General features: G+C 40.7%; 1 protein-coding gene across 2 annotated transcripts in view; it reads right to left on the bottom strand.

The window, feature by feature from the left end:
* ptprq (protein tyrosine phosphatase receptor type Q) overlaps positions 1 to 26,023 on the bottom strand; it is a 66,800-nt gene that overhangs the window by 31,420 nt on the left and 9,357 nt on the right. For both annotated transcript variants that reach the window (XR_004933289.1, XM_036150182.1), the window contains exons 10-28: positions 25,116 to 25,213; positions 24,517 to 24,685; positions 24,164 to 24,424; positions 23,864 to 24,024; positions 17,087 to 17,198; positions 16,343 to 16,451; positions 11,776 to 11,890; positions 9,639 to 9,708; positions 9,356 to 9,555; positions 9,028 to 9,256; positions 8,791 to 8,919; positions 8,560 to 8,706; positions 8,312 to 8,472; positions 5,294 to 5,795; positions 5,035 to 5,196; positions 4,771 to 4,950; positions 4,528 to 4,635; positions 4,062 to 4,343; positions 2,914 to 3,195 (exon numbers count right to left, since the gene is read on the bottom strand). Coding sequence is in view for 1 of the 2 variants with exons in the window: in XM_036150182.1 (XP_036006075.1) it covers positions 2,914 to 3,195; positions 4,062 to 4,343; positions 4,528 to 4,635; positions 4,771 to 4,950; positions 5,035 to 5,196; positions 5,294 to 5,795; positions 8,312 to 8,472; positions 8,560 to 8,706; positions 8,791 to 8,919; positions 9,028 to 9,256; positions 9,356 to 9,555; positions 9,639 to 9,708; positions 11,776 to 11,890; positions 16,343 to 16,451; positions 17,087 to 17,198; positions 23,864 to 24,024; positions 24,164 to 24,424; positions 24,517 to 24,685; positions 25,116 to 25,213 (3,477 nt within the window). In the remaining variant the exon portion in view is untranslated. The remainder of the gene's footprint in view (positions 1 to 2,913; positions 3,196 to 4,061; positions 4,344 to 4,527; positions 4,636 to 4,770; positions 4,951 to 5,034; positions 5,197 to 5,293; positions 5,796 to 8,311; positions 8,473 to 8,559; positions 8,707 to 8,790; positions 8,920 to 9,027; positions 9,257 to 9,355; positions 9,556 to 9,638; positions 9,709 to 11,775; positions 11,891 to 16,342; positions 16,452 to 17,086; positions 17,199 to 23,863; positions 24,025 to 24,163; positions 24,425 to 24,516; positions 24,686 to 25,115; positions 25,214 to 26,023) is intronic.

Below are 26,023 nucleotides of genomic sequence, written 5' to 3'. Positions count from 1 at the left end.
GCTCGAAGTCATCCACATGGTGTAGTTGCTGCCTCCTAACAGATGAGTCAGGGTGTATACGAAGGGCGAGTCGGGGGAGTGACGGACAGGTAAGTCTGACACAGGAACTCTCTGTGGGCAAAAATAGTGCTGTGGTTATTTTCACAAACTGAGTCAGGCATTTGTACAGTTGCACAGTTGATTCTGTATACAGAGACACGTGAGAAATGATCAAGGACAGTATTGATCTGACACCAGCCACTGAGACACAGTTGAATTTGTAACCCCTCCTAAAATAACATGATTTTTAGGTTCATGGAACAAGCTGAAAACACGACTTTAGAACAGTGTATTGCTATACAATGTACACATTGAAGGTACCGGTAATGGCCTACCACTGCTAACACACAGGCATTACCATTCAGCTATATGAAAGTCTTTCCACTGCAAAAAAATAAACTATCTACTGTCTGAGCATAGAAAAAGTGCCATTGTATTCAAGAGTTCTACTTTGAAACGCATTATTAAATTCCAATGCAATGAATCCCCTTCAAAGCTATATAACCCTGTTCAGAAACACTTTTGTTATACTGGGTGAATTGGTCCTTCCAGCCTGACTGCATTCAGCACATTATCCATTCAGAAAAGGGAGGCTAAAATGTAGATCTCTGTGAAAGCTGCAGGCCTGTAAAGACTCTGACCAATCCCAACAGTTCGGTCCGAATTGCAGGGATTGGTCAGAGTTTTTGTCCTGCCCTCACCCCCCTCTGTCCCTCAAGTTCCTGGGGTATCACCTTGCCTATTGGTTGTCCCTCATGCCAATCATTCAGACGCGCTCGAGTAACGCCAGTGAGCAAGGACGTTCCTCGTTAGTTTCCGGCTTGCTGGCTGCACATGCGCACTCTGGTGTTTATGTATCTGGCTAGCTTAGCATGCTAACTTTGGTGTTAGCCGTTCATTGTAGCTCCGCTGCTCTCACAGTATACTATGGACATGGCTGAGAGTCGCAATAAGCGAACTGCGTACAAGTCTATGAGAAAACGAGGAAGGTCTCAGTAGAAAGAACTAAGACCAGAGTGGATTTGGGAGATTTTATTCACGCGATTCTTCTTGAATTAAAAAATGGGCTTGGGGAAACTTCTGGAAACATCGCTGACTTTACCTTTAAAATGTAAGCAATTACTAAATAGTCAACATGCGTGTCATTTGATCTCAATAAAAATCTAGCTCTTTCTGTTGGTTTCTGACAGGTTTGCTAGAGAATATTGGGAACAAGAAGCACCCTAAATTCTGACAAATACACCGGAGGGGTCGGGGAAAAGGTTGTGGAGAAGTTCAAAGCACAAATGGATAAGAAAATAAAACTCAAGCTTTCGACAAGGCTCACGATGGGGGATGGGGGGGGGGGGGGGCAAGTGATTACAGCATTGCGCTTGTGTCCTGGAGGTTCAGGTTCAACTCCCACAGACTGCCACTCTGGATCCTTGAGCAAGACCTTTAGGCCCAGAATGCTCGCCAGGTGCCATACTCCCCAAGAGGATGGGTAAAGTGCAGAGAACAACTTTCTTTGGACTGTATATCGTAATGACAATAAAGAAGATTATCATATCATTATAAGGAGCACTGTTGCTTATCTAGGAATGGAAACAGTTTGACATAAATGCATACCTAGAAGTGGTGCAAAACTAACTTGCTGGCCAAAGTGAGCATTAATAAGAGAAGCGACCAGGAGGCAAATGGAAAGATATTTCTAGCAGTCGGACTGTTTCTGGAAGCAATGGAAACCAAAACCAAAAATGTGCGAAAAGTGATCTGTTTTCACTTTCACCTTTAAGATACCTTACCCGAACCCTCGAAGCTTGTAATTTACCTTTTCTATCACAGTGCCGTTCTCCGTGTAGTAAATACTGTAGTGCACAATGATTCCATTTGGTTCAGTCGGTGGCTGCCACATCAAGGTGACAGAGGAAACAGTCACATTGACAACCGTCACGTTCTGCGGTGGGTCAAATGGCTCTGAAAGATGAGACATTAGACTGAAACGACAGTATGCAGAAATGCACAAACAAAACCGTACTTTGTCTACGAGGGAACAAATAAAACCAGCTGTCAAAGTCTGCAGTACCTGCTTCGGTCGTGGTGAAGCTGATAAAGATCAGCACTCCTCCGTCTCCCAGTCTGGTCCAGCTGGAGACAGACGCATTATAGCGACTCTGTGAGTCCACATTAATAACCACCGACGTCTCTGTCACATTCTGCCACGTCTCAGCAGTCTCATTCCTAACAAACAAACAAAAAAACAACAACTCATGCTGCGCTGTCAGTTTTGTTTTTCCAACAAATTTATCACTTGCAAAGAGAAAGACTAATTATGATTTCCAAACTCACCAAACTCTGACAATGTAGTAAAGTATTTCTGAGTTGGCATTAAGCGGTGGCTCCCATGACAGTTCTACCTCGTAATCGGACAACTTCCTGGCTTTGAGGAACTGAGGGGGAGTGTCTGGAGCTGAGATGCAGGAGAAAAACTTTCTAATGATACTAAACAAGCAAGAACTAGGAAGTTAGGTGCCTCAACTTCCCAAAGATTTGGGCGGAGTGTAAATCAGAAATAAATTGACCATTTCAAGAAAAATGCCAAGGGAAGGAATGAAATAATCTCCTGAAACAGAAAAAAGCTGTTAGTTTGTTGTTCTTGTTGTGACAATGTCTCGGGGTGAGACACGCATGGACCACGTAGGCTGATAAACCTGTGATGTAACATCATTAGTACTGGCGGAAAGACGGTGATTGAAGAGGGAAACCTTGCAAGAAGGATTTGATCAGATCTGTACTAATCATACAGCGAAGAGGTAATCACACAGAAGGACCTGAAAATCAACCGGAACCCCTCCCGTTTTTCTTACTCCCCGCCCCCATGCCCACTCCTCTCACCATCCTCAAGTGTGGTGATGTTGAGTGGCTCGCTGCTGTAGTTTCCAGGCCCCGCTCGAGTGTGTGCTTGAACCACGACGCGGTACTGAGCGTATTTCCTCAGGTGCGTGATGTGGAGGAAGTCGGTGGGTGAGGTGAGGTTGAGGTGGTGGGTGGAGTTCCAGAGCTCCAGGCTGTAGTGAGTAATGACCCCGTTAGGCTGCAGAGGAGCATACCACGTCACGTTCACCTCGCTGGGACTGACTGACTCGTAGGAAAGTCCATACGGGGGACTGCCTGGAACTGCAGATGAGATAAAAAAAAAAAAAGATCTGATATAGCTTGCTGTGCTCCTTTAATTTGTGTATGTGTGAAGACCGCCTTGCAAAAGTATAATATACTTTAAACGTTTCCACATTTTGTCATGTTACAACCACACATCTTTTAGTTTTGCGTGAAAGCAAAGAACATCATTTATACTTTCCTTCTTTTGAAAAACATTCTGAAAACAGTGGAGTGCATTCAATTTCAGTGCTCTTTATATCCAGTTCAGCCAACTTTGGGAAATAGTTGATTTATTAAATGGAATCCACACATAAGAAATGCAATCTCATAAAAAACAAAAAAAGAAAACATTTTGCTGGTAGCTTTAATGTTTGCTGTGAGGATTTTTTTATTTTATTTTAGGTTGGACAGTGAAGCCGTTCAGTTGATGCGAAGGTGGAGCGAAATAAGAGGGCACTCCTGCAAGAAAGGCTGTTAGAGGCTGAAAAAGACACCAGAGCTAAGATGAAATGGACAAAGGCTTGGCAGATATTGTTTGATCTGAAGATGAATATAATGTTTTTTTGGTGTTTTCTTTTTATGGTCAAAATATGTGACAGTTAAAAATACAAAATTGACACAACTGCAACTTTTTTCAACACATTTATGGGGCTGATTTTCAATTTTTCTCATAGTTTGGCTAATCATTTGGTTCCTTTTAGAAACAAGTTGCTCTTTCTTTAGAAACGCTTGTTGGACTTAGCCCACAATATTTTTTTTTTAATTTTTTTTTTTAAGATTTGCCAGTGACAATCTTGTCCTAAAAATAGTGTTCATCACACTTTATCTGCCTATGCTAGTTCAACTTTGGAACATTTTTTTAATTGCAGTTGCAATTAACTCACCATCTTCTCCAGACAGCAGGTACAACGTTTCGGATGTCTGGTTGCCATTGCCGTAGCGCGTGTACGCCCTCACAGACACGTTGTAAAATGAGAACGGCGTCAAACTGATCAGAGTGACTCTGTTGGTCGTGGTGTTCGTCACGGCGGAGTAGGACTCGTTTTCATAGAAGACCTCGTAGTACTGGATCACTCCGTTAGCTTTCTCTGGAGCAGACCAGGTCAGAGTCGCCGTAGAGGGGCTCGTTTCAACCACAGAGAGATTTTCAGGGGGCGAGTCGGGCTCTGGGAAGTAGGTTTTTTTTTTTTTTGGGGGGGGGGGGGGGGGGGGGGTATTACACGAAATGACGAAAACAAAGAGCGGACACTTAATCAGACACATGTACTTGAACGTTTCAGATGAGAAAGCATGACAGTCCTTTAACGACAGTTAATGTCAGCGTGTGTATATTCAGGGATCATTTCATACCGTCCTCTAAAGTAAAAACAAAAACATCATCCTCCTCTGACAGAGAGCTCTCTCCCACAGCAGTGGATGCAGCTACGCGCAGCTTATAGCCAGTGTACTTGTCCAGGTCTACACATCAAAGCAGACAAAAACACATGCGTCAACACTTCTTCTGTAAGGGTGCAAAGAACTCAGCTTTTAAAAGGGGAACTCAGTGCATTGATTTTTTTTTTCCATTGAATAAACGCTGCATGAACTCTCTACCTGATATTAATATGCTGGTGGTGTTGGTGACCCACTTCAGGGCTTGATTGCTGCGCAGATTGATACCATATACGCTGTAATGCGTGATCCGCCCATTGGGATGCAGTGGTGGGACCCAATTCACTAGAATTGACGTGGAGCTGAGATTTTGATAGGAAACTTCAAGTACCGAGCTTGGAACTAGAAAGAAAATGCAAGATATTATTGCAGATAAAGACACCCTTTATGATTCAGACCTCCCGACCATGCACGTTTGGTGCCTACCCTGCTCACTGGTCTTCTCAGTGATGTCAGCAGCGGGTCCCTCTCCTGCAGTGGTTGAGGCGCTGACTCTGAACGTGTACTCGGTGAAAGGGTTCAGATCGGACACCAGGTACGACAGCTCCTCAGACAAAACGTCCACCACTTCTTCTCTGACTGTAACACCTGGACCAGGGATTTAAAAGCGCACGTTCTTCACGAGGGTTCGTACAAGACAAGGACAGACACACGGCCCAAGCAGCGGCGTTTAACGTCAACGCACCTGGGGTTCCCGTTACTGCTGCGCTGCGTGTTGAAATGCGCCCTGTAACGGAAGCGTCACGCGTGGACAGCCACAGCTGACCAGGAGTCAGGCCCAAGGCGGAGGCGGCTGAGGTCACCGCCTCTGTGTGTGACTCCTTTATGAGCCAGGGCGGAGGCGTGTTCGGTGACACAGAAATCACAGACGGTACGGACGTCCTAGAGGCGACCTCGTCAGAAGACTGAGTGATGCTTTCTGAATCATAACCCGGGCTGGACTCATTGAGGGGTGCAGGGTGGAGGGTGGACAGGAAATCCGCGTTGGCAGTGCGATCGGTGCTTCTACTTTCTGAGCGAGCGAGGCTGGAAGCAGTCATTGCAGTGGGCGGAGTGCGGGCCGAAACCGTAGCCGTGAAAGCTGGCGGAGACGTGATCGGACCGAGCTCATCAGATCTCTTTCTCCGCCTCAGACTGTTGTCGACATATGGAGGAAGGGTTTGGATCTCGTATAAATCAGTTATATTCTGAGGGAAGAAACCAGAATCAGAATCAGACATACTTTAATAATCCCAGAGGGAAATTAATTAAAGAAAGGAGAGCCGAGGATAAAAGTAAAATTTCACTGAAGTTACAACGAATAGGCGCTGTGAAATATAAATGAGATTTCGAATAATAGCTCTAATTTACTACTTCTGCTTCATATATTAATAATGATGCAAGTAAAATACCTATACTAAAGTGGAAAGTATAGGATGACTAGACCTGAAAAACACAAAGGCATGTATCAAGAAACATCTCCTAGATATCAGGTAAATGTCTGACTAAAAAAAATGAAATGGTAATTGAGAAAAAAATAAAGCACCAGACTTTTTGTTTTTTTCCCAAAATTACATCATTTGAGCATTTATGAAAATTAAAGCATGTAAGCTGGCATTCTTTAAAGAGAAGAATTGATCACAGGAGCATTAATTCGAAATGCATTCATCAAAATCAGAGATGTCAGGGCTTTTGACTAACAAGATTAAATTCATTATTTCTTTATGGGACTTAGATGGTGGGAAGAAAAGATACAGTGAAATAAAAAACAAAAATTATTCACACCATTTTAACTATTCTTCATTTTGTCACATTACAACCACAACCTCAAAAATGCCCTTTATTGAGATTTCATGTAAAAGACCAACACAAAGCGGTGCATTACTGTGAAGTGGAAGAAAAAGGATGATAAAATGGAAAAAGGAAGATAAAATTGTAAAGTTATGACTACGTATTTATCCTCCTGTAATGCCCCTAAATCAAATTCAGTGCACCCAATCGCCTTCAGAAGCTACGGAAATTTAATCCCAGCATAAATGTTGCTGCTCGCTGAAGGCCTCACAGGTTTGTTAGAGATCAGTGAACAAACAGCACCATGAAGACCAGGAAACACACAAGAAAGGTAAGCGATAAGGAGATGGAGACATTTTTACATAGGGGAAGTTGAAATGATATCCTAAGCTTTAAGGATCTTTGAAACGGAAACAGTATGGCACAGCTGGAAATCTACCAAGATATAACGCTCAAACTAAACCAAAAGGCAGGACAAGAAGAGTGTGTTGAAATGGCAACTAATTTATTCATGCACTACAAGAATCTTGGATTTGTGGCAAAGGGGCCGGAAGAAAGCCGCTGTTTAAAGAAACCCAATAGAAGTCACATTTGCAGTTTGTCACAAGACATGTAGGAAAGGAAGCCAACACAGGAAACAAGGCGCTTTGTATAGATGAAAATAAAAATATATATGTTTTTAAAGCTACATACAAAACTATATGCATGGAGGAGAATCAAGCCTCTGATCACGGTGGTGGGTTTATCATTCTGTCGGTGCAGTAAGTCACAGGAACACATTACTTAAAACAAACGACCCAATACAGTGGTGCAAAATTAGCAACAATTTAACTGATTGCTGATCTTGCTTTAATTAAAATCCAAGTAGAGGTATCCAAAACAAGGAGGGTCAAGGTCACTGGACGAGAGAAGTAAAATAAAAAATTGAGGCTGGAATACTTCACACAGCGGACAAAGACGAAATGGCAAAGGGAAGTTACACAAGGGGGGTACGGCTAGCCAAAGAAAATATGACAATCAGACACAGGTGGAAAACATTAGGGTCTGGCAAAGGCTGATCACTGGTGGGAATCCTGGAAAGTGAAGCTATCTGAAACAAGACAGAACATAGTATATGGTACACAAAAAAGAAAATCATAAGCAGGAATTCGATCTTAAACAAAACCGGATACATGACCTGTAAAACAGTCAACCAGCAGAAATCGACATCAAAGTGCGGATGTAGGGATGGGGAAGCTGGTCAGTTATTGAATAGAGGGATGGAGCTAAATACAAGGTGATCCAAACCTGTTAGGACCTGCGGCAGATGTGCAACTTCTAACAGCTCAATAGTAATGGTTATACAAAGTACTGCATCAGGGGGACTTTAAACACATGTGCTGACTACTCTTTTCAGATTATACTTTGTGGTAAAATTTGACATTGCCCCCCTTTCCGTCCGCAATGAAGTTAGTTTTTTTCTGTCTGTGAAAAATGTTGAAAGCCATGAATCCTTATTTTTCCAGTTCTCAATCATTTGTGTTTGTCGGTCACATTAACTCCCGTGTAGAAACACTTTGGGATGGTAAATATTTACAAAAGTATTGTATGGTATTTTCTTCCCCAATATCTGCGACTCCACTTGGTCAAAAACAGATATTAACCTCTGAGGTTAACATTCTAATTATAATATTTGATTAAGCCAAAACTACAATGTTATACCTCAGCATAAGTTTACAGTCTTTAATCGTTGTTGCAGGTGTTTACTAAATTATCTTCCTTAGTCTAAAACTGAAGCTTTGTGCTTTTTCTGCACAATTTACCCTATAAAACCATGCCAGCATAGCCAGTTAATAATAACTAAAACACTCAGTCGCCCTTTTAAGGCGCAGGACTTTGTTGCTGGGATTAGATTGGACAAACAAAGCTGTGAAGAGGGTTATATATGCTTTACCCCGGAGGTGAGGGTGATGTCCTGCAGCAGAGTGTCATCAGCCAGGACCTGCAGTCTGTACTGAGTGATGGGACCATTGGGCTGGGCAGGGATTCTCCAGCTAACGCGAATTGAGACCGAGTCCTCAGCCACCGCCTCCAGGTTTTGCACTGCACTGGGTGCTACCAGCAGACACAACAAGTTTACTTGTTTTAATACTTTCCTGAGGATGCAAGAAATATGTGAGAGTGCGTTTTCCATTCTCCCACCTTCAGCGGGTGTTACTACAACCTCCTGGGCCGCTGGTCCCACCTCTCCTGCAGCTTTGGCTCGGACGGCGACTCTGTACCTTGTGTAGGGGGCCAACCCGGTAAAGAGGAAACGCATGTCCCATGTGCTGTTGTCATACAGGAAACCTGCGAAACGAGAACTGAGCTTACATTCCGCACTGGGTTTTTACAAGTGCGAATCGCCTGGAATGCTTTTGAATATCAGAAAACCTGTCGGTCCATAAAGGTAAAGCACGTAGGTGAACTTCCCGGTGATGATGCTCGGCGAGTTCCACGACACAGAAATGGACCTAGACGTCATGTTCAACACCGCCAGGCTTTGGGGCGGATCTTCAGGCGCTGCCGTCCCCAAAGAAAGCAACAGACGTGCGTTAAAAACCCCTGGGCATCTTTGAACACACGAATGCAACAAAAGCTTTGAGGCTCTTTGCCCCGTTTTGTCCACACCTGATTCCGGCATGCGAACCATGGTGGAGGCGGCCTGTCCCTCTCCATCCGAGGTGAAGCCGGAGACCTCAAACAGATAGGCAGTGTAAGGTCGCAGCTGATCCACTCCCACCGATATGGGCACGTTCCAAGAGGCTGCGGGGGGCACGGCGGAGAGGGTGATGGGCGGAGACGACGCGGTTATCTCCAGGGGGTTGGGAGTGGCTCGTGACAAAATATCCGCCGCATCCTGGAGACACAAAATCGCGAGGACGTTAAACAGGAGGGAAGGCGGCGTGGGAACAAATCCGGACAAAAAGTCAGTTTTTGCGACAAAGTGATCTGGTACGTTGCAGTGAGGGAGGGCCCCCGTCATGATTTCCTCCGCGTCGACCTCCAGGATGCGCACCGTCTGCCCCGTCCGAGCGTGTTTGGCTTTGACAGCAAACTTGGTGATGAGGCCGTTGATGCGGTGCGGCAGGAACCAGGTGACCATGACGAAGGTGTGGTTCTGAGCGTACGCCGTCAAATTGGTCACCAGGCCGGGGGCTGCGGGAAATGCGAGAAAACAAAAGTTCCACTGCACACAATGTTTCATTCTGGGTGCGTGCAGGACATGTTCCACCACTTACGTGACTCAGATGTCTTTATGTACAGAGGTTTGCTGAATTGCCCTATTCCAGCTGGAGATACAGCTGCTACCTAAACAAAAAGAAATAGTTATTAGATGTCTTTCTGTTCATATTCCACTCAGAGTGCTAACACTTAGCCACTGAGGGGCTAATATCACCCATGTAGGAGCATTGCTGGTGTAAATTGCCTATAAACCAGACAGAGCCAAAGATGTTGCTGTGCCATGTTTAAGAACACGATTTTTAACCTCAAAACTTGTAAAACCACCCTATTTTGCCAAAGCTTATACTTTTTTTCATGTTGTTGTTTGTTTTAAGTTCTATTAACAACTAGCTTCTTTACTTTTGCACTTTACCTCTTCAGTGATATGCTGGTACAGTTTGCTGTCATAATCATGAAAACATTTGAATCGCATTCTACTTCTACTCTACTGGTATGAACACTATTTAATTTGACTACAAAGTGTATTTGATTTTGTTATATTGTTTAAAAAGTCCAGTTTCTTTATAGCTATTCCAATTTTTTAGCCGGTTGTAATCTGGGTATGTGGAATAATTCTGAAGTTCTAAAACATCTATTTTGCTTTATTGTTCTTTTATTATAAACATTGAACAGAATATTAATAATAATGTATCTACATAAATATATTGCAATTGATAGGTGTCTCGTCTCTCTTGTCCCACCACACACACACACTAAAATGCTACATATCGGTGTACAATGTTTTCAGATATTTAGTCAGTTTATTTAAATATTAAGCATTTTATAACTGGTAATTGGACTCGGTCGTATTTGAAGTTTGAATAACAGGGAAGTCATCCAAATTCAGTGACATCTTCGATCATAAAAAACCCAACTGCATAGTTACTTTGTCTAGTAATTAGTTACTTTGATAGTGCAGTATTTGAGTTAGTAACTTAGTAACTTTTTTGGATTAGTAACTACTCAATATAACTATTTTTATTTTATTTTACTTTTGGACAGGAAGATGGACAGTAGAAATCCCAGAGAGGTTGGGTAAGTTACTTTTTTAAGTAACTTGCCCAACACTTTGTGTAGTTGTCCTGTCAACAGATTCTCTATGTGAGCTGTGGATGTCTGCAGCTCCTCCAGAGTTACCGATGGGTTATTAATTATTGCAGCTGGCCTGTTAGGTGGACAGCCATGTCTTGGTAGCCTAATAGTTGTACTCTAGTCTTTCTGCTTGTGAATGATGGACTGATCAGTGCTCCTGATGTTAAAAGCTGGGGATATTGCTTAATTACTTCACCCTGCTTCAAACTTTTGCTCTTTGTTCACTGATGTTCTCTATCAAACCTCTGAGGCCTTCTCAGATGCCTTCAGCTGAATTTGTTTATTTATAGATTTCACTGTATTTAGTTTTGGGGGTTTCAAAGTAAAGGGTGGTGCAGACAACTACGTGCCACACAAACATTTGTGAAAACCGCATAGCAATTTTCTTTTTGCTTCTCAATTATGAACTTAATAAAATGAATAAATGTTGGTGACTATAACTTGGAAAAATGAAAAAATTAATACTTTTGCAAGGTAGTGTTTATTCAGTTATTCTGGTTTCATAAACAAAAACTTCCAGTAGTGCAGGTGAAACCCTTTCAGAGATCTTGCAGAAATTGTGTGCGGCTGCATTCATCAAGTAGAGAGCCGACACAGATGATGGGGAGGTGTAGTAACCTGATGCATGAACACACTTTCATAATCCCATATGAACCCTCAAACAAATCCTGTGTGTGCAGGTATAATCGACAAGTGTGTCAGTCTCTGAGTCCATTTGTATGAAGGTCATGGTGGGTTAATGGATTCTGAAAACTAATAAGCATGATGGCATTCAAGCTCAGTGACAACAGCCAGTGGAAAGAGCCTTGGCTGATCCATAGATCTGTTTACCTGATTAATAATGGAATCAGGATCAATTACCTGCATTCTGCTAGATCAAGAGGATAGCCCGGTCCTTTTGTGATCTCTGTCACCCAGTCACACAATAGGACAGGGGAACAATTTCCAGGAATGTTTGCGCAGAGGCAACAAGGACCACTCCATCATACACATCTTTAAAATAATTAGGCGTAGCTATTATTGATGTAAAATAAATTTACTGATTTTTAAAGAGAACCTTACCTGAATGTGGTATGTTGAACCTGAGGTGAAGTCTGTGATCAGAGTCTCTGGTACATCCAGGTACTTTGTCACCTGTGTGAAAGAGGTATCGGGGTATGGGCAAACCTCCTTGTACCTGCAAATATAAAATAGTGTTTTAGGACGACCTTACATCTGGATTTCACTTATATGTAAACAGGTTTGACTTCAACAGTAGAAGATAAAATACAACAAATTTGATTTGCAAGCTGAACTGACATCTTTGTATAGCAACTGCAAATCCAATGAGTATGATTTAATATATTTGATTTTTCTCCCACTCCACTGCATTTATAATCACTCATTCTTTAGATATTTTGTGAATAGATTATATTCTCACAAAATACAGTTTAATGGCTACTCTTTCATTTTTTACGCAAAAAATATTTAAATAAGTGCATAAGTTGATCTATTTGCATTCCCTTACAACATAAAGCAACAATATTCCTGCTACTGCAAAATCTAACAAATGAATCACAACTGTTGAATTTAGAAGTGGTTTGCAACATAAACATGCATTTTGCACTGAATTTTGTAGCGGTTTATCATCATACCTTCCAAACAGGGAAAGTTGCCTTTAATCGAAGCAGAGGAAAAGTGTCGTAACAATCTCTCTGCCAGCTGAACCAACAGTGCGCAGCAACAGGTGAGGGAGGGAACGCGCTGCCTTACTCAATTCTCTTTCATTTTATTAAAAGGACTTTAAACTGATATGATGGTATGATGAAACAGCAAACAGTTTATAAAACTGTCTGAAGCCTTTGTATAGACTGATGTCAACAACCATTCCATTTGAGAATTTGTTTGAACCTGAAGCACTGTTTTTTTAAATGCAATCAAGTAATTTTTTGACAAAAACAATTATTTTTTTAAAATTAAATTTTATTGTGACCCATCTAAAAATTCACATTTATATACACATTCTATTTGTGAACCAAGGAAGACTTGGTTAATCAAGCTTTCTAAATTAAAAACAGATGTGACTGAAACAGTTTGCACATTCACAGACTAATTCTCTGAGTATGCTTGAATGTTTACAATAATTGTGCAGTTAGATCACCACACTTTGAATTAGATCATTGAATTTGTGTTTGCTGAGAAACAAGTTTTTGTTTTAAGATCTCTGTTTAATTTTATAATGGACATGTACTGCTGTATTTAGTTTTTTTCCCCCAGATGAAACTTGCAGCATAACTATGTAGGTTTGCATGTAATAAACATAGGTTTTTAGTGGAGGCAAATTACACATGGTTTTAATTATTATTATTATTTTTTTTTTTTTTACAAATGCAAATCTGAAAAAGTGTATTCATTGCCCTTTACACTCATATTCCCAAATAAAACCTAGTGCAACACTACCAAATTTAGACTGAGAATAGACTACACACAGGTGGGCTCTGTAAAATCCATTAATCAGAGGCAATAATCTTTTATCAATCCACTTTATTTATATAGCACATTTAACAACAGAAAAAGTTTCCAATGTGTTGTATATAGCAAAACAATAAACTAAAAAGGACACAGAGGACCACACGACTACATGGTGTTAAAAGCCAAAGAATAAAAGTGGGTCTTAAGACTTTTATTGCCTCTGATTAACATGAAATCCTTTTTAAGTTTTAGGTAGAATGAAGACCTCCAGAAACGCACAAAAAAAATCTATTATTTAAATGTTTGCTTGGGTGCTGATCATAACAGCTTCTTAATTTTTGAAGGTTTGTTTGTTCAACCTGCACAAAAGGGCGACTTTTTTTTTTTGCCTTAACCGTCATCGCTCCTGTACTGGTATTGAAGCATAATGGCAGGATTGAATCAATATACTTTTCTAAGCCTCCCACAAAGGTGAACACTGGGTTAACAAAAGGCAACGTAGTGAAACTGGCGGTTCTAAAACAAAAGAAAAGAGAGAAACAGCAAACTATACAGTAAAATGTAAAACTGACCTTTATGGTCAAAGTATGTAAACCTATTTTCTTCAGCAATGTTGCAATGACAAATTTAAGCAGGCATATTTTCAAAATTTGTAATGGTTCATGCTTCTGTGAACTGTTCCTGCGGCGTGCAAATGTATAAGTAAATACATGACGTTATAAATTAAGCAAAAAGAAACATTTTGTCACATTAATGCCACAAACATTCATATAAATCAATATACTTATTATACCAATGCAAAATATTGCATAATTATGGGAAGAAGAAAAATTTCTGGTTTTTCACATTTCTATTCAAAATCAAAAAGGAATAAAGGAGCTAGCATGCTTTTGTATTTAACCTTCTTTACTCTAACAAGTGTAATAAAACTGCCTTCAGAAGTCATTCTACGCTTTGTAGAACTCCAGTTTCCCCCAGTTATAGTTGCAGGTTTTTGATGGTATTTCTCTACCAGGTTTACACATCCAGAGACACAAATTTTGTCTCTTTTTTCTTAGCAAAATAGCTTTGGTTTAGTCAGATTGAAATTAGGGTGTGTGGGAACTTCAATTTTCAATTATCTAACAGCATTATACTAAACCATTCCTGGTTGTAGTATATATTGACTTAAACGGAAGCAAGCTAAGTTTATTTTTATGGGAAATTTCATCTACAAGAAAATTCAAAGTGCTTTAAATTATGAAACCATAAGAAAAAACAATGTATACTCCAGTGTGATAAATGAAAGTAAAGAAAGCTGGACTGAAATTGATAACGTTTCAGTCAATAGTTTTAATAGAACAGTCAAAACCAATGCTTAGCAAAGCTTTTTCTAACTTTCATTTAAAGGAACTCAGAGTTTCGACATTTCTGCAGTTTTCTGGAAATTTGTTTCAGGTTAGTGGTAAAAAGAAATGTTAACGCTGCCTCTCTGGCGATGTGGAGGAGACATAAACCTGGAAAGCCTGAGTAGTCTGAAAGGTTGATACAACATCACATCTTTTTTTGGTGCCAAGTCAGTCAGAGATTTTTAAAGAAGCACTTTGAAATCTATTTCAAGAGATACCGAGAACCAGTGTATTTCAGAGCTGGAGGGATCTGCTCTATTTTCTTAGTTTTAGCGAAGATGACAGCAGCAGCATTCTGTAACAGCTGCAGCTGTGACGTTTCAGGGAAACCTGTGAAGACACCGTTGCACTCATCAACGTGAATAAAGATTAATGCAGAGACGGTGAGGTTGAGAAAATGGAGGAAATTTCAAATGTTAAAGCGGCAGTGGCCGAGGAAGACGGGGGGGGGGGGGGCAGCTGTTAAGTACGTTGCAGCTACATCTCATCTCTGGATCTCTGGTCCAGTAAAATGATGGGGCTGTTCATTAGTCTGACTGTATATTACATCAATGATGAATGGAGACTGCGCTTGAGACGGCATAACTTAGGTAAGCTCAATAGATGGAAGCGAGAGCAGTTTTTATGGGACAGGCTGTGCCTGGCAATTGGTAAGTGTGCACATTGAGTCACCTATGTATAAAGGTGTGTGTTGGGGGGTAGTATTATTGTCTATTTATTGTTATCTTGGGGATGTAGATTCGTCCAGCCCTACTGCAGGTACAGACCAAACAACAGAGGGTGCTGCTGTCACATTTAGGGTTTATAAGGCCCGTATTTTCAAGACAAAAAAAGGCGAGGCTCATCATGATTCAGGTGATCAAGTACTCAACTTACACCAAGAAATGGCCTCGAATGACCCAAGAGAGTGATGGGATTGGGTCATTGATTTGCATCTGGCTTAGAATGCGCCTAGGAGGATGGATCTCCATGTGCTTAAAAACAGCAGCGCTCCAACCCCAGGTTGCTTAGTTACGAGCTGCCAGAATTGACCAAGACACCTGGATAGGTGTTGAAACGTCTTCAGAAAAACTGAGGGAAAGTCAAGTTGCCTCCAGTTTAAGCCTGTTCATCCAATACAACTGAAAGAGCAAGCAAGGGTAACATTATTCAGAGAAGGAGCCATGAAGCCAGTGGCCATTCTGGAAAGCTCTACATAGATCTCGTCTGGTCAGGTAAGACCAAAGCTGTTCTGGAAAGAATAGCCTAAAATTTCAGACCGTAGGTGTAGAAAACATGCATAGCTGAAATCACAGTGAAGACGGTTCAGCAATTGACTGGAAAGGATGAATGAAAAATACACTCCACACACAGGTTTTTATCAGTTCAACATTCAAAAATATGTGTTATCATTTCCTTTTGCAACTATACATTATCCTTCTGTTGGTGTATTAAAGTTTGTAGTTTTTACACAGTGTGAAAAAGTTTAATGCCTTTGTAAGCACTTGTAACCTTTGATGGTTTTCTGAATATGTTCATTTGTTTGGTCTCATACGTCAAAGGAACAAGAAATGTTATATTCTTCAAATCAACCAAGATAATTTGGGAAGGTCATACTTTTTAAATAATCTCTGCTCATAATTAGGCAATAGCAATTAGTTAAACTAATTTAAAGTAATTCTGGCTTCGCAAGTACGTCACCTTAAACACAAATGTGGATTTTATCCATAAATTTAGCTCTTTTCACGGTTTTAGATTTGTGCTAAACGCTGAGATGTTTAAATGGTGCACAATAAAGAAGGAAAAATTACCTGATGACATATTCATCTATACTGTTTGCATCGGGTTGCATGGACCAGGATAGCAGAATTCCATTAGAACCAACAGCTTCTCCTTCAAGGCCTTGTGGGGGACCAGGAACTACAGAAAATGATGGGAGAGTGGGTAAAGTGGAGAACAACAGCAACGAGAATATTCCAAGCTCAGCTGTGCATGCATTCGGTTCAGGTTTCAAAGATAAACAGGTCATTCGAATTAAACAATGTTTACAGTTTGCCTTAAAACATTGCCGTCCATACGAAGAGTTTGGCACAAAAGTTATAGATAATCATGACTGCGGAGCCCACTGACAAAGTGCCAGCTTTACTTAAAGAGTAATGAAGCTGGCTTTAGTAGAGGGTGTGGGAGTTTAAATGTGTACATTGTATGTGGGTGAAGCCTGATGAATAAGGCTTCACACAGCGGTGGCATTTCACTGACATTCACCCCAGACGCATTCATCCAGAGGTTCAAAAGCTCCGGCTAAAGTTACCTAAAAGGAATTAAACAGTGAAGGAAGTACACACATCTACACACTCTCTCTCTCCCACTCAACTTTATCCTCTTCCTGTGTGTGTGTGTGTGTGTGTGTGTGTGTGTGTGTGTGTGTGTGTGTGTGTGCAATGCACGGTGAATAAATGAAGAAACAGGGCAAAAACTAAAAGGGGAGCCTGATTATACCTGAAACCACTTAAATAAATCAGACAAATCCAACAATGATCGTGAAACCATCTCACCACTCTCGTTGGTAGTGATCATACGACTGACCCCAGGACTGCTTTTGGAAGAGGAGGCTGCAGAGACCGTCACAGAGTACTGTGTCCCAGGGCTAACATCCACCACGTCAGCCTGTGGAAACAGCAACACACACCTGGTCCAGTACCGTCTTTTGAATGCACACACTGAACGTCCAGCTGAGGCACCATCTGGGTTCTGGTATATGTTTGTGTTTTTTTTAAGTTTATCAAAAAGCTGTCTGTTTTTTTTTTTTTTTTTCGTACTTGTACACAAAACACAAAGTCCATCTGTAGAGTTGTCTTTTAAAGGATGTTTTGAGTGCTGGAAAAATGTATTTGACAGATGGTGGAGTAAAAACAAAATGCACTTTTCAAATTACAATTCTGTTTATTAAGTTGGTAAATAACAGGTTTTCTGGGATTAAGCAAAACTGAGTTCAATTTCATCATCCGGGTTCTGATTATGGCCAGTCCTGCAAAACTAAGAAATCAGTTAAGCAGAGCCTGTTGGACAACATGAATTTCTGGTGAACCACGGTGAGAGCCATTATCCACAAATGGAGAAAGCATGGAACAGTGAGGAACCTTCCCAGGATCGAACGGTCTAACCTAAATTACTCCAGGAGTACATTGAGGAGGTCATAGGAGACGTTACAGCAGAACCCAGAAGACAATCTAAAGCACCGCGGGCCTCACCTGCCTCAGTTTACGTCAAGTAAGAGAAAAATCAAGTTTGAGGCCGAAACCCCTGCTGACCAAAAGCAGTACAGCCCTATTACATATTCACCTTAAAAATAAAAAATAAAAAAACAAAAACATTGTGATGATCAGCAAGACCTTTTAAAAAAAATGTGACTGTTGCATCTAGTGTAAAAATAACTAAGCATTTCAATATTATGTGGGTGATGATAAATATGACTTGATACTATGACTTGACCTTAAACCCTTTATTTGGCTGTAGTAAAACAATTCTGCAAAAGTGGAAGAAGTTACACACTATCATAAAACACTCCCGCTATCGCAAACTCACGATACCGGATGTTGCGGTCGAGGGTCATGCAACCGGTTGGAAGGTTTTGGAGACATTCGTTTTTCATAGTGCCAGGTTGGTTAGGCTATTTTTTCCCCTTAATAAATATAAAACTTGAAAACCATTTTTTTAATTATATATGTTTTGTCTTTGTCTGATATTGAAATTCTTTTTGATAATCATCAACATTTAAGTGTGGCCAAAAGGAAAAACAGAAGGAAACTGTAAAGGGCAAAACTGTGTATGCATGTCTTGCAGCTTTATCGGGAGTTGAAAAAGGTTCAGAGGGTGTTGCATTTAAGGACGTTGAAAGTGACATCTGGACAAATTTAAAAACCTGTTTGGTCAGTGTCCTCTTGCTGCAGACAAGCCCCTAACGACTCTCTTCATGTACTTTCACCACTGTTTAAGACGGTACCCTATAAAACCCTTTAAAAAAGGGAATCTCAAAGCAAAAATGGTGGATTCTTTCAGTGTTCCCAGCTCTCTCCCAGTCCCACAAACGTTTTGTTACATGGCATTCTGTGTGCTTTTTTAGAAATAAATGCCAGGAAGATTTGGCAAAAAACTAAAAAATGTCACAGCATACTTTTGGTTTCACTTGTAATTTCTTGTTTGCGTTTGTTTTTAATTATTTAAGCATTCCTGTTAGCCGCTATACATTCTCAAATACAGGACTGCCAAGAGAAGCTAGGTGTATTTTAGTGGAAAGCTTTGTAGAAAAACAAGAATATGTACAACAGTGTATGATCAGACCTGAAGATCTTTTTAATTATCAACTTATCTACAGAGCATTTTCTGATTATGGAGTCTCCAAAGCAAACATAAGGAGCAGCCCCTTTAATAAATCTCTACAAGCATGCATAAACCAGTTGTTGTTTATTTACAGGCTCTGCAGAGGAGGAAAGTCAAAATGTGGGAAAAGAGAGCAGAACAGATAAAGAAAATCTCAAGTATCAGGCAAGAACTCAAGGGAAACTTAGTGTTATACACATTAATGAAGTGTTTAACTAACAGAACTTAGTGTGCGGGGGAAGCAGAAAATAATCAAAATAGAAACAGACCAGGTTAAAATGAGATGATGTGAAATGGACACTGTGATTAACTGTTAGAAGAAACAAAGCTGTATCAGGGGAAATTATTTCAGTGACAGGTATTTTTAGGAGCCATTTAAGCTTCCATAATAATAATAATAATAATAATAATAATAATAATAATAATAATAATAATAATAATAATAATAATAATAATAATAATAATAATAATAATTAATTATTATAATTACAGTTAGACAGCTGGTAGAGTTGCCCAATGTGTATGCCTGGCAATGCTACATCATTGGACCAAATCCCTACAATACGAAGCATAATGCATTGCTGTCCCTATCTTCATTTGGGTTAAATCAAGCAGATTCTTGTTTTAATGTTATCGAAGCTTCAAATCACAGATCAAATGACAAGTTTACGTCAACATTTCTCTGATTGTTTTCAACATGTTCAACAAAATATCATAACCAGATCTGGAAACAAATCTTTAAAAAAACCAAGACAAGTAAGAAAAGTTACAATGGCCACAATCTCTTAACACAAAGACATTCAAAATTTCAGTAAGAAATCTCCATACACTGAATGGGAATGACTGTTATATCAATGTTGTGCTATTAATGATGATTTATATGAAAAACAGCATCAATTATTGAGAAAAAACAAGATGTTGGTGCACTTGCTTGAATTTATGGTGGATTTTCTATAATCAAACTCAAATCTGTACATCAAATGCATACATATGCTGCAACACAGACCTGGCTTTTAAACGTACTACAGGTCCATTTAAGAAACGGTAGACTGGTTTTGATGTCTGAGATCATTGTACTGTTAGAACAAGCCAAGTTTAATTTTAAACCTTATATATTTTAATTTGAAGTTAAATAATTTGGAGGTACTCCAGCTTCATAATTTAATTAACTTTGTGGACTGCAGTGAATACTAGTGCTCTTGGCAGGAAAAAAGGCTCCACAGCATGATTTTACCCATAGCATGCTCAACAGTTGATTCATAGGCATGCAAAACTCATCCACTTGTCTTGTCTGACCATACGACTTTTCTCAAGCAGTTTGTTCATCCGAATGCCTGCTTCAAACTTCTCCCATGCTTGACAGTGTCAATTTTGGAACAACCTTCTTGGCTTGTTCACCTCCCTGTCAGCTCTTGGTAATATCCTACAGGCTTTTCTGGGACTCTAGGATTCCTTCACTTTCCAATTCATGGTAGACTTGAGACCTTGTGGTTCCTTCGTTTTTTTCTGAATAAGCTAACAAATGTACTTGTACCTGTTTATTATGGTTTGGGTCTTCTTTCAAACCTTTGGTAGGTCATACCTTATTAAAATAACTTATACTAGCATATAACAGTTTGAACTGTTGATCTGTGAAATTCAAATAAGAACATTCAGGACCACTTAATTAAATATTTAGATGAATGTTAGAATGTATTTGAGCCTGTATGGACAGTTCAGATTTTTTTTTATGGCTGAGAGAAATTCCACAATAAATTCAAAACTCTGCATAAAGGTTTTCTTTTGAAAACTCATGTCATAGTTTGAAGAACCATTCAGCTGTGGAGGAATCGTGACAAAAGTGTCTCAGTGGTTAAAGTAGTTGTGTCACAATCAAAAGTTGTGGGATGAATTCCACCTTCCTCCTGAAACATAGTCATGGCCCCTGGTCCAGGCATTTATTCCCAAGTTGCCTGCGAATCAGTATATGAATGTGTTTGTCACGGCGACTGGGCGAGATGATTTTTTTGGGCCTTATCCCACAAACAAGACAAACGACATTCAAGTAATATTGACTAAATACATCTCTGTGACGTCAAACAAGCTGTGTGCTACTTAAAATTTGTATTACATATATGTACACAAGCCAGACTGCCATCACTCTTCTCTATATCTTGTATTTAGACATATATGCATGATGATCCCTTGAGTGCTAGCAGATATTATACTGAACAATTTCAGTCCATGTGTGAAAATGTCCTTAGCATAAACAATATGTGCTTCACTGTTATCTAGTAGCATTCACTTTGACATTGTAAAGTGCCCTGAGATGACATGTGTTGTGATTTGGCGCTAGATAAATAAAACTGAATTGAATTGAAATCACCTTTATATCAAATGTTAAAATAAAGTTAATGTTGATAAAAAAAAAATTGTGCAGTTTTGTACAGTGCTTTTCCAAAGTATTTAATCTCATTAATTTATTCACGTTTTGCTCATTGAGACTTAACATGTGTTCCCTTTCTTTATTCAAAAAAACCACTAGCTCAGTAAGATTGGATAGAGAGAGTTTGTAAGAATCAATTTTCTACAGATTATCTAGAGGATTAAGGTTCCGGACTTTGACTGGGCCATTCTAAGACATGAATATGTGTTAGATTGTAGCTCTGGCTGTACGTTTTGGGTCATTGTCCTTCTGGAAGATTAACCTCTGTCTCGGTTTCAAGTCTTTTGACCATCTTCTGTCCCTGTCGTAGGGATGTGCCCCCACAGGATGCAGCTGCCATGTTTCCCAGTGGAACCACCAGATATATAGGCTACACCCGAATACCCTTAATAACAGCTTCTAGGTCCTGTACCTTGAACTTCCACGGGGTCAACAGTCAGAACTCTATCCTGGGGAGGAAAGGCGCTTCGGACTGCTGTGCTGAATTTGGACAGCCTTTAACTCCGTCATCATTACATGACAGAAACGTACATGAATAATGCGTGTCAAAACTGGGCCTACAGCCTTCCGAAAATGAACTACAAGCTGTGCAATCTTTTCTCTCCGGGCATTTTCAGAGATTTCCATGAGAGGGCTGTGCTGATACGTCATGTCACGCAAAGAATTGTGGGATACCTAAAGGGTTCTTAGTGCCGGTAAGAGACGTCGCGGGGTTCCTAGGCAAAAGTAGCCACGGAGGGAACATGGTGGCTACTTTTCCTACCTCCTCCCTTACTGACCGCACTATTCGGAGAGCACTTATCATGGCGACCGCTGATGCTCTTCCATTTTGAATAAAGAGTCCTTGCTCTCTAAGGGTATTCAGGTTGAGCCAGAGTGTTTTGCATGTATACCCTAATCATACATTACTCTACTTCACTATTTTATCCCTGATGTCTTCCCTGGTTTTCATGAGAGTTTGTTCTTACATTGTTCTTTAATGAATCTCTTAAGCCCCTCAGAAGATTATGAAAGATACATTATGTACTGTTGATCAATAATAATAAATCTATAATATAAATAATAATAAATTTGTGTACTGTTGGAATTATACTGAGACTGAGATACACACAGGTGGACTCTTTTTACTATTTAGGTGACTTCTAAGGGGAGCTGGTTGCACAATGCTGCACTATAACTGCAATAACCTGTGCAATAACTAATGTGCAATTACTATTTAATACCCTGTGCAATAATCCTGTTAAATAGGAGACTTCAGCTGTTATAGCTGTCTCACTACCTCACGGTGGTTCTTTACCTGGTACCACTTTAATGTACAATGTCAAATCCATATGCATATAAGTCACCTTAAATGTACATAAGTCATCTTAAATCTCTGCTTTCTTTTTTTTCTTTCTTTCCTCGATCCACTGTATATATGTGGATGCACTGTATATACCTCATGCACCTTTTCCTCCTTTTGGCACCTTCTTTTGATTATTGAGCCGATGTGACACGTGAATTTCTCCACCGTGAGATCAGTAAAGTCTATCTTATCTTATCTTACACTGCATTTAGGGCTATCAAAGTAAAAGGGTTGAATTCAAATGTTTGCCATACTTTTCAGATTTTTATTAGGAAAATATGCACAAAAAAAATATTTCCTTTTACTTATTTTGAGCTACAACATAAATTTGCAGTAACGGCGATTGTTTGCTGTATTGTTGCAAATGGTGAAAAAAAAGTTTTATAGGCATGAACACTTTTCAGAAGGACTGCACGTGAACTGTAGGCTGTATGTAAAATTGTTGACATCAAGAAGTGAGTTCTTACCTGTAAGTGCACCTTTCCAAGGTTGACTGTGAGGATTAGGAATGCTGAGAGCAAGGACATGCTGCTGCGTAGTGGAGTTAGGTTAAGCTTAGTCAAAGCAGGTTAAAGGCCTCCCCAGAATATCTGTGTCCAGTCACAGTGCATAAAAGCTAGCAGCAGAGAACGCATTATAGGGTCAGACCTCGAGCAAAAAACAATAAAAAATCTTGATCTTGAGGTATTCCAAAATGTTTGTGAATCCTTTAATTAGCACGAGGCTAAAGCTCTACCTCCTTTCTTTTTGGTCTCTCTTGGGAGAGCTGCTTAAGCAAATGAATGATTCAGAGCTGAGCTCATGAAGCTAACTTAATAAATAATGCGACCCATTACTCAACCCTGTGCCGTGTTTTGTCTGTGTGTGTGTGTGTGTGTGCGCATGTGTGTGTGTGCATGTGTGTGTGTGTGTGTGTGTGGTGTGTGGTGTGTAAGGTTACGTTTTGGGAGACATTGGACACCTGGCAGCCGGTGTGGGGTGGGACTTGGTTGAATGGGAGGAGAGATGCTTCACTGTATGTAAGGATGTGCTTGTGTGCATTTAAGTCTTACTGTTAAAACATAAAAAAAAGAAATCCAGCCTCTGCTTTCAGTGCAGCGACTGTGCTAATGCTGCCCTGATGACATTCTGTTAGCGGGACGCCGTGCATCCCCCACGATTTCACCTAAACCGTGCATTTACCCGAACGTATCCGTCGTGTGCCGGGTGAATTGTGACCGTGCCCTGGTTTGGCAGCAGGCTGACTTGGTAGACATCCACGCAGCCCTCCGCTTGCAGCCAGCGCAGCGAGAACGCACGTGCAGAAACGACGACCAAACGCACACCCCTCACCGGCTTCGCCTCTGATAAGGAACGGGAAGGAAGGGAGGAAACGGGGTCAGAGATGGGGGAGAAAGTTACCGCGGTTCAACGCAGACCTCAATGAGGCCAGGCGTGATTAACAGAGCCGCTGATTGGCGAAGCTCTTGAAATATCATCTACCTGTGGTGACAGTCAGAAAAGCAGCCCTTCCTGCTGTCACTCCTCTCACTCTCTCGGCACTCACGTTGTAGCTGCAACCGTCCAGCAGGCCTGTAACCACAGCAACCCGCTCCTCTTTCGGTATTGCCAGTGTTCTTGTGAGCGACGCGCTGGCCACGGTTACTCTGTGAAAGTCGAACTCTCCAGGCGCCCCGCTCCAACTCACAGAGAAGGACGACCAATCCACTTTGTCCAAATGAAGGCTGCACAATCCAGCAGGCCCTGGAGGACAAGTCGGAAGTGTTGCGATTTTCCAAAATAATTTTGAGGGATACGTCCTGAAATAGATTTAGGTGTGCCTCTCTGTTGCTTACACGTGCTGAACTCTCTGTTTGCTGCGTAGCTGGTTTCGGAGCCCAGCACACTCTGAACGCTGAGGCCATAGTCTGTCCCCGGGATCAATTCTCTGATCTCATAACTTGTGCTCTCAACGAACACCTCCGTCCATGATTTCCTGTCCGAGGACAGCAGACCAAAGCCGAGCTGCCGGAGAGTAACACAGAGACCTTTGGTGTTAGAATTAGAAGAAAATCAGTTTTCAAAAATTACTGTGAAGAGAAAAAATTGTTTTTGGTGTTCTTGATAAAAGATTATATCAACATTCTGCCTTATGCTTCACTGGAAAGACATTTAAAAAAAAACATGTGTATGTGCTTGGTCATTGTTGCTGGCTGAATGTCTATGAAGGCCATTCATCTTTAAAGGGTTGCAACCAGATCCTTAGTGTGCCCACATCGGTTTCCAGGCAACCACTAAACAGATGCAAGTTACAGATCACTATTATATTTTAAAAATAGATGTTTACAAATGCCAAACACACCACGATGGATTTATGTTAGGTTTTAAAAATGGCATTGTCTTATGTAAACTGTCAGTGAATTCTTGGTCAAACACAACCGATTCCACATTTTACCTTGTACTTGTCAACCTGTCCTGCTGGTGGCCTCCAGGACAGAAACACAGATGTGACTGGATGCTCTGATGTAACCACCTGACCGGGCATCTCTGGCACTGGAGACAGGGAACTTGTTAGGACTTACAGGCAGTTGAAATCACTTGATGATTTCATCAAGTGGTTCACTTTGAAACAGCAAAGGAAAACACTGGAGATGATGGAGAGTAACCTCGCCATTTCAAAATGCAAAGCTAAAATGGCAAATTGCATGTTTTAGTGGCTTGTTCATGATTGATGGTAGGATGTCTGTGGTAATGCTGGCTTTTCTCTGGTCTGTTGTGGTGAAGAAAGAGTGGAGCCAAAAAAAAAAAAGCCATTGATTCATCTTCCAGTCTACCATCCAAACCTCACCTGTGGTCATGAGACATGGAGTATGTGTAAAAGAACGAAATCCTATCATATAATCTGCCAAAAGTAGAGCTGCTGCTTCTCCACATCAAAGGAGTCAGTTTGGAGGTGTGCTGGGCCGTCCCACTGGGAGGAGACCTCAGGGAAGACCGAGAACTCAATAGAGGGAGTACATAACCTATCTGCCTATATATCCCAATGTTGTTGGATCACCAAGAAGGAGCTGGAGGGTGACACCCTCCATGTCTGGGATTGCCTCCTGGACACATTATTCCTGCGACATAATCTCAGATGAGCCGGAAAAAAAAATGGATGGATGGATGGATTCATATGTGTTATTGGTTAAGCACATGAAGGGTAATGAGCGGGGAAAAGTTTGATCATTGCAAGGTTTAGCCCAAATAATTCACACCCAGGGCTGCACAACTTAAGGAAAGCATGCAATTTGAAAATATGTCCGTGTTTTTCTGCTTTGAGTTTATTGCCAACACACGCCCCAAGTTGTGAGCAGTGGCCAT

The sequence above is a fragment of the Fundulus heteroclitus genome, chromosome 2 (assembly GCF_011125445.2).
Source record: "Fundulus heteroclitus isolate FHET01 chromosome 2, MU-UCD_Fhet_4.1, whole genome shotgun sequence".
NCBI lineage: Eukaryota > Metazoa > Chordata > Actinopteri > Cyprinodontiformes > Fundulidae > Fundulus > Fundulus heteroclitus.
The sequence above is the reverse complement of the archived record's forward strand: the minus strand, read 5'-3'. Positions and strand labels throughout refer to the sequence as shown.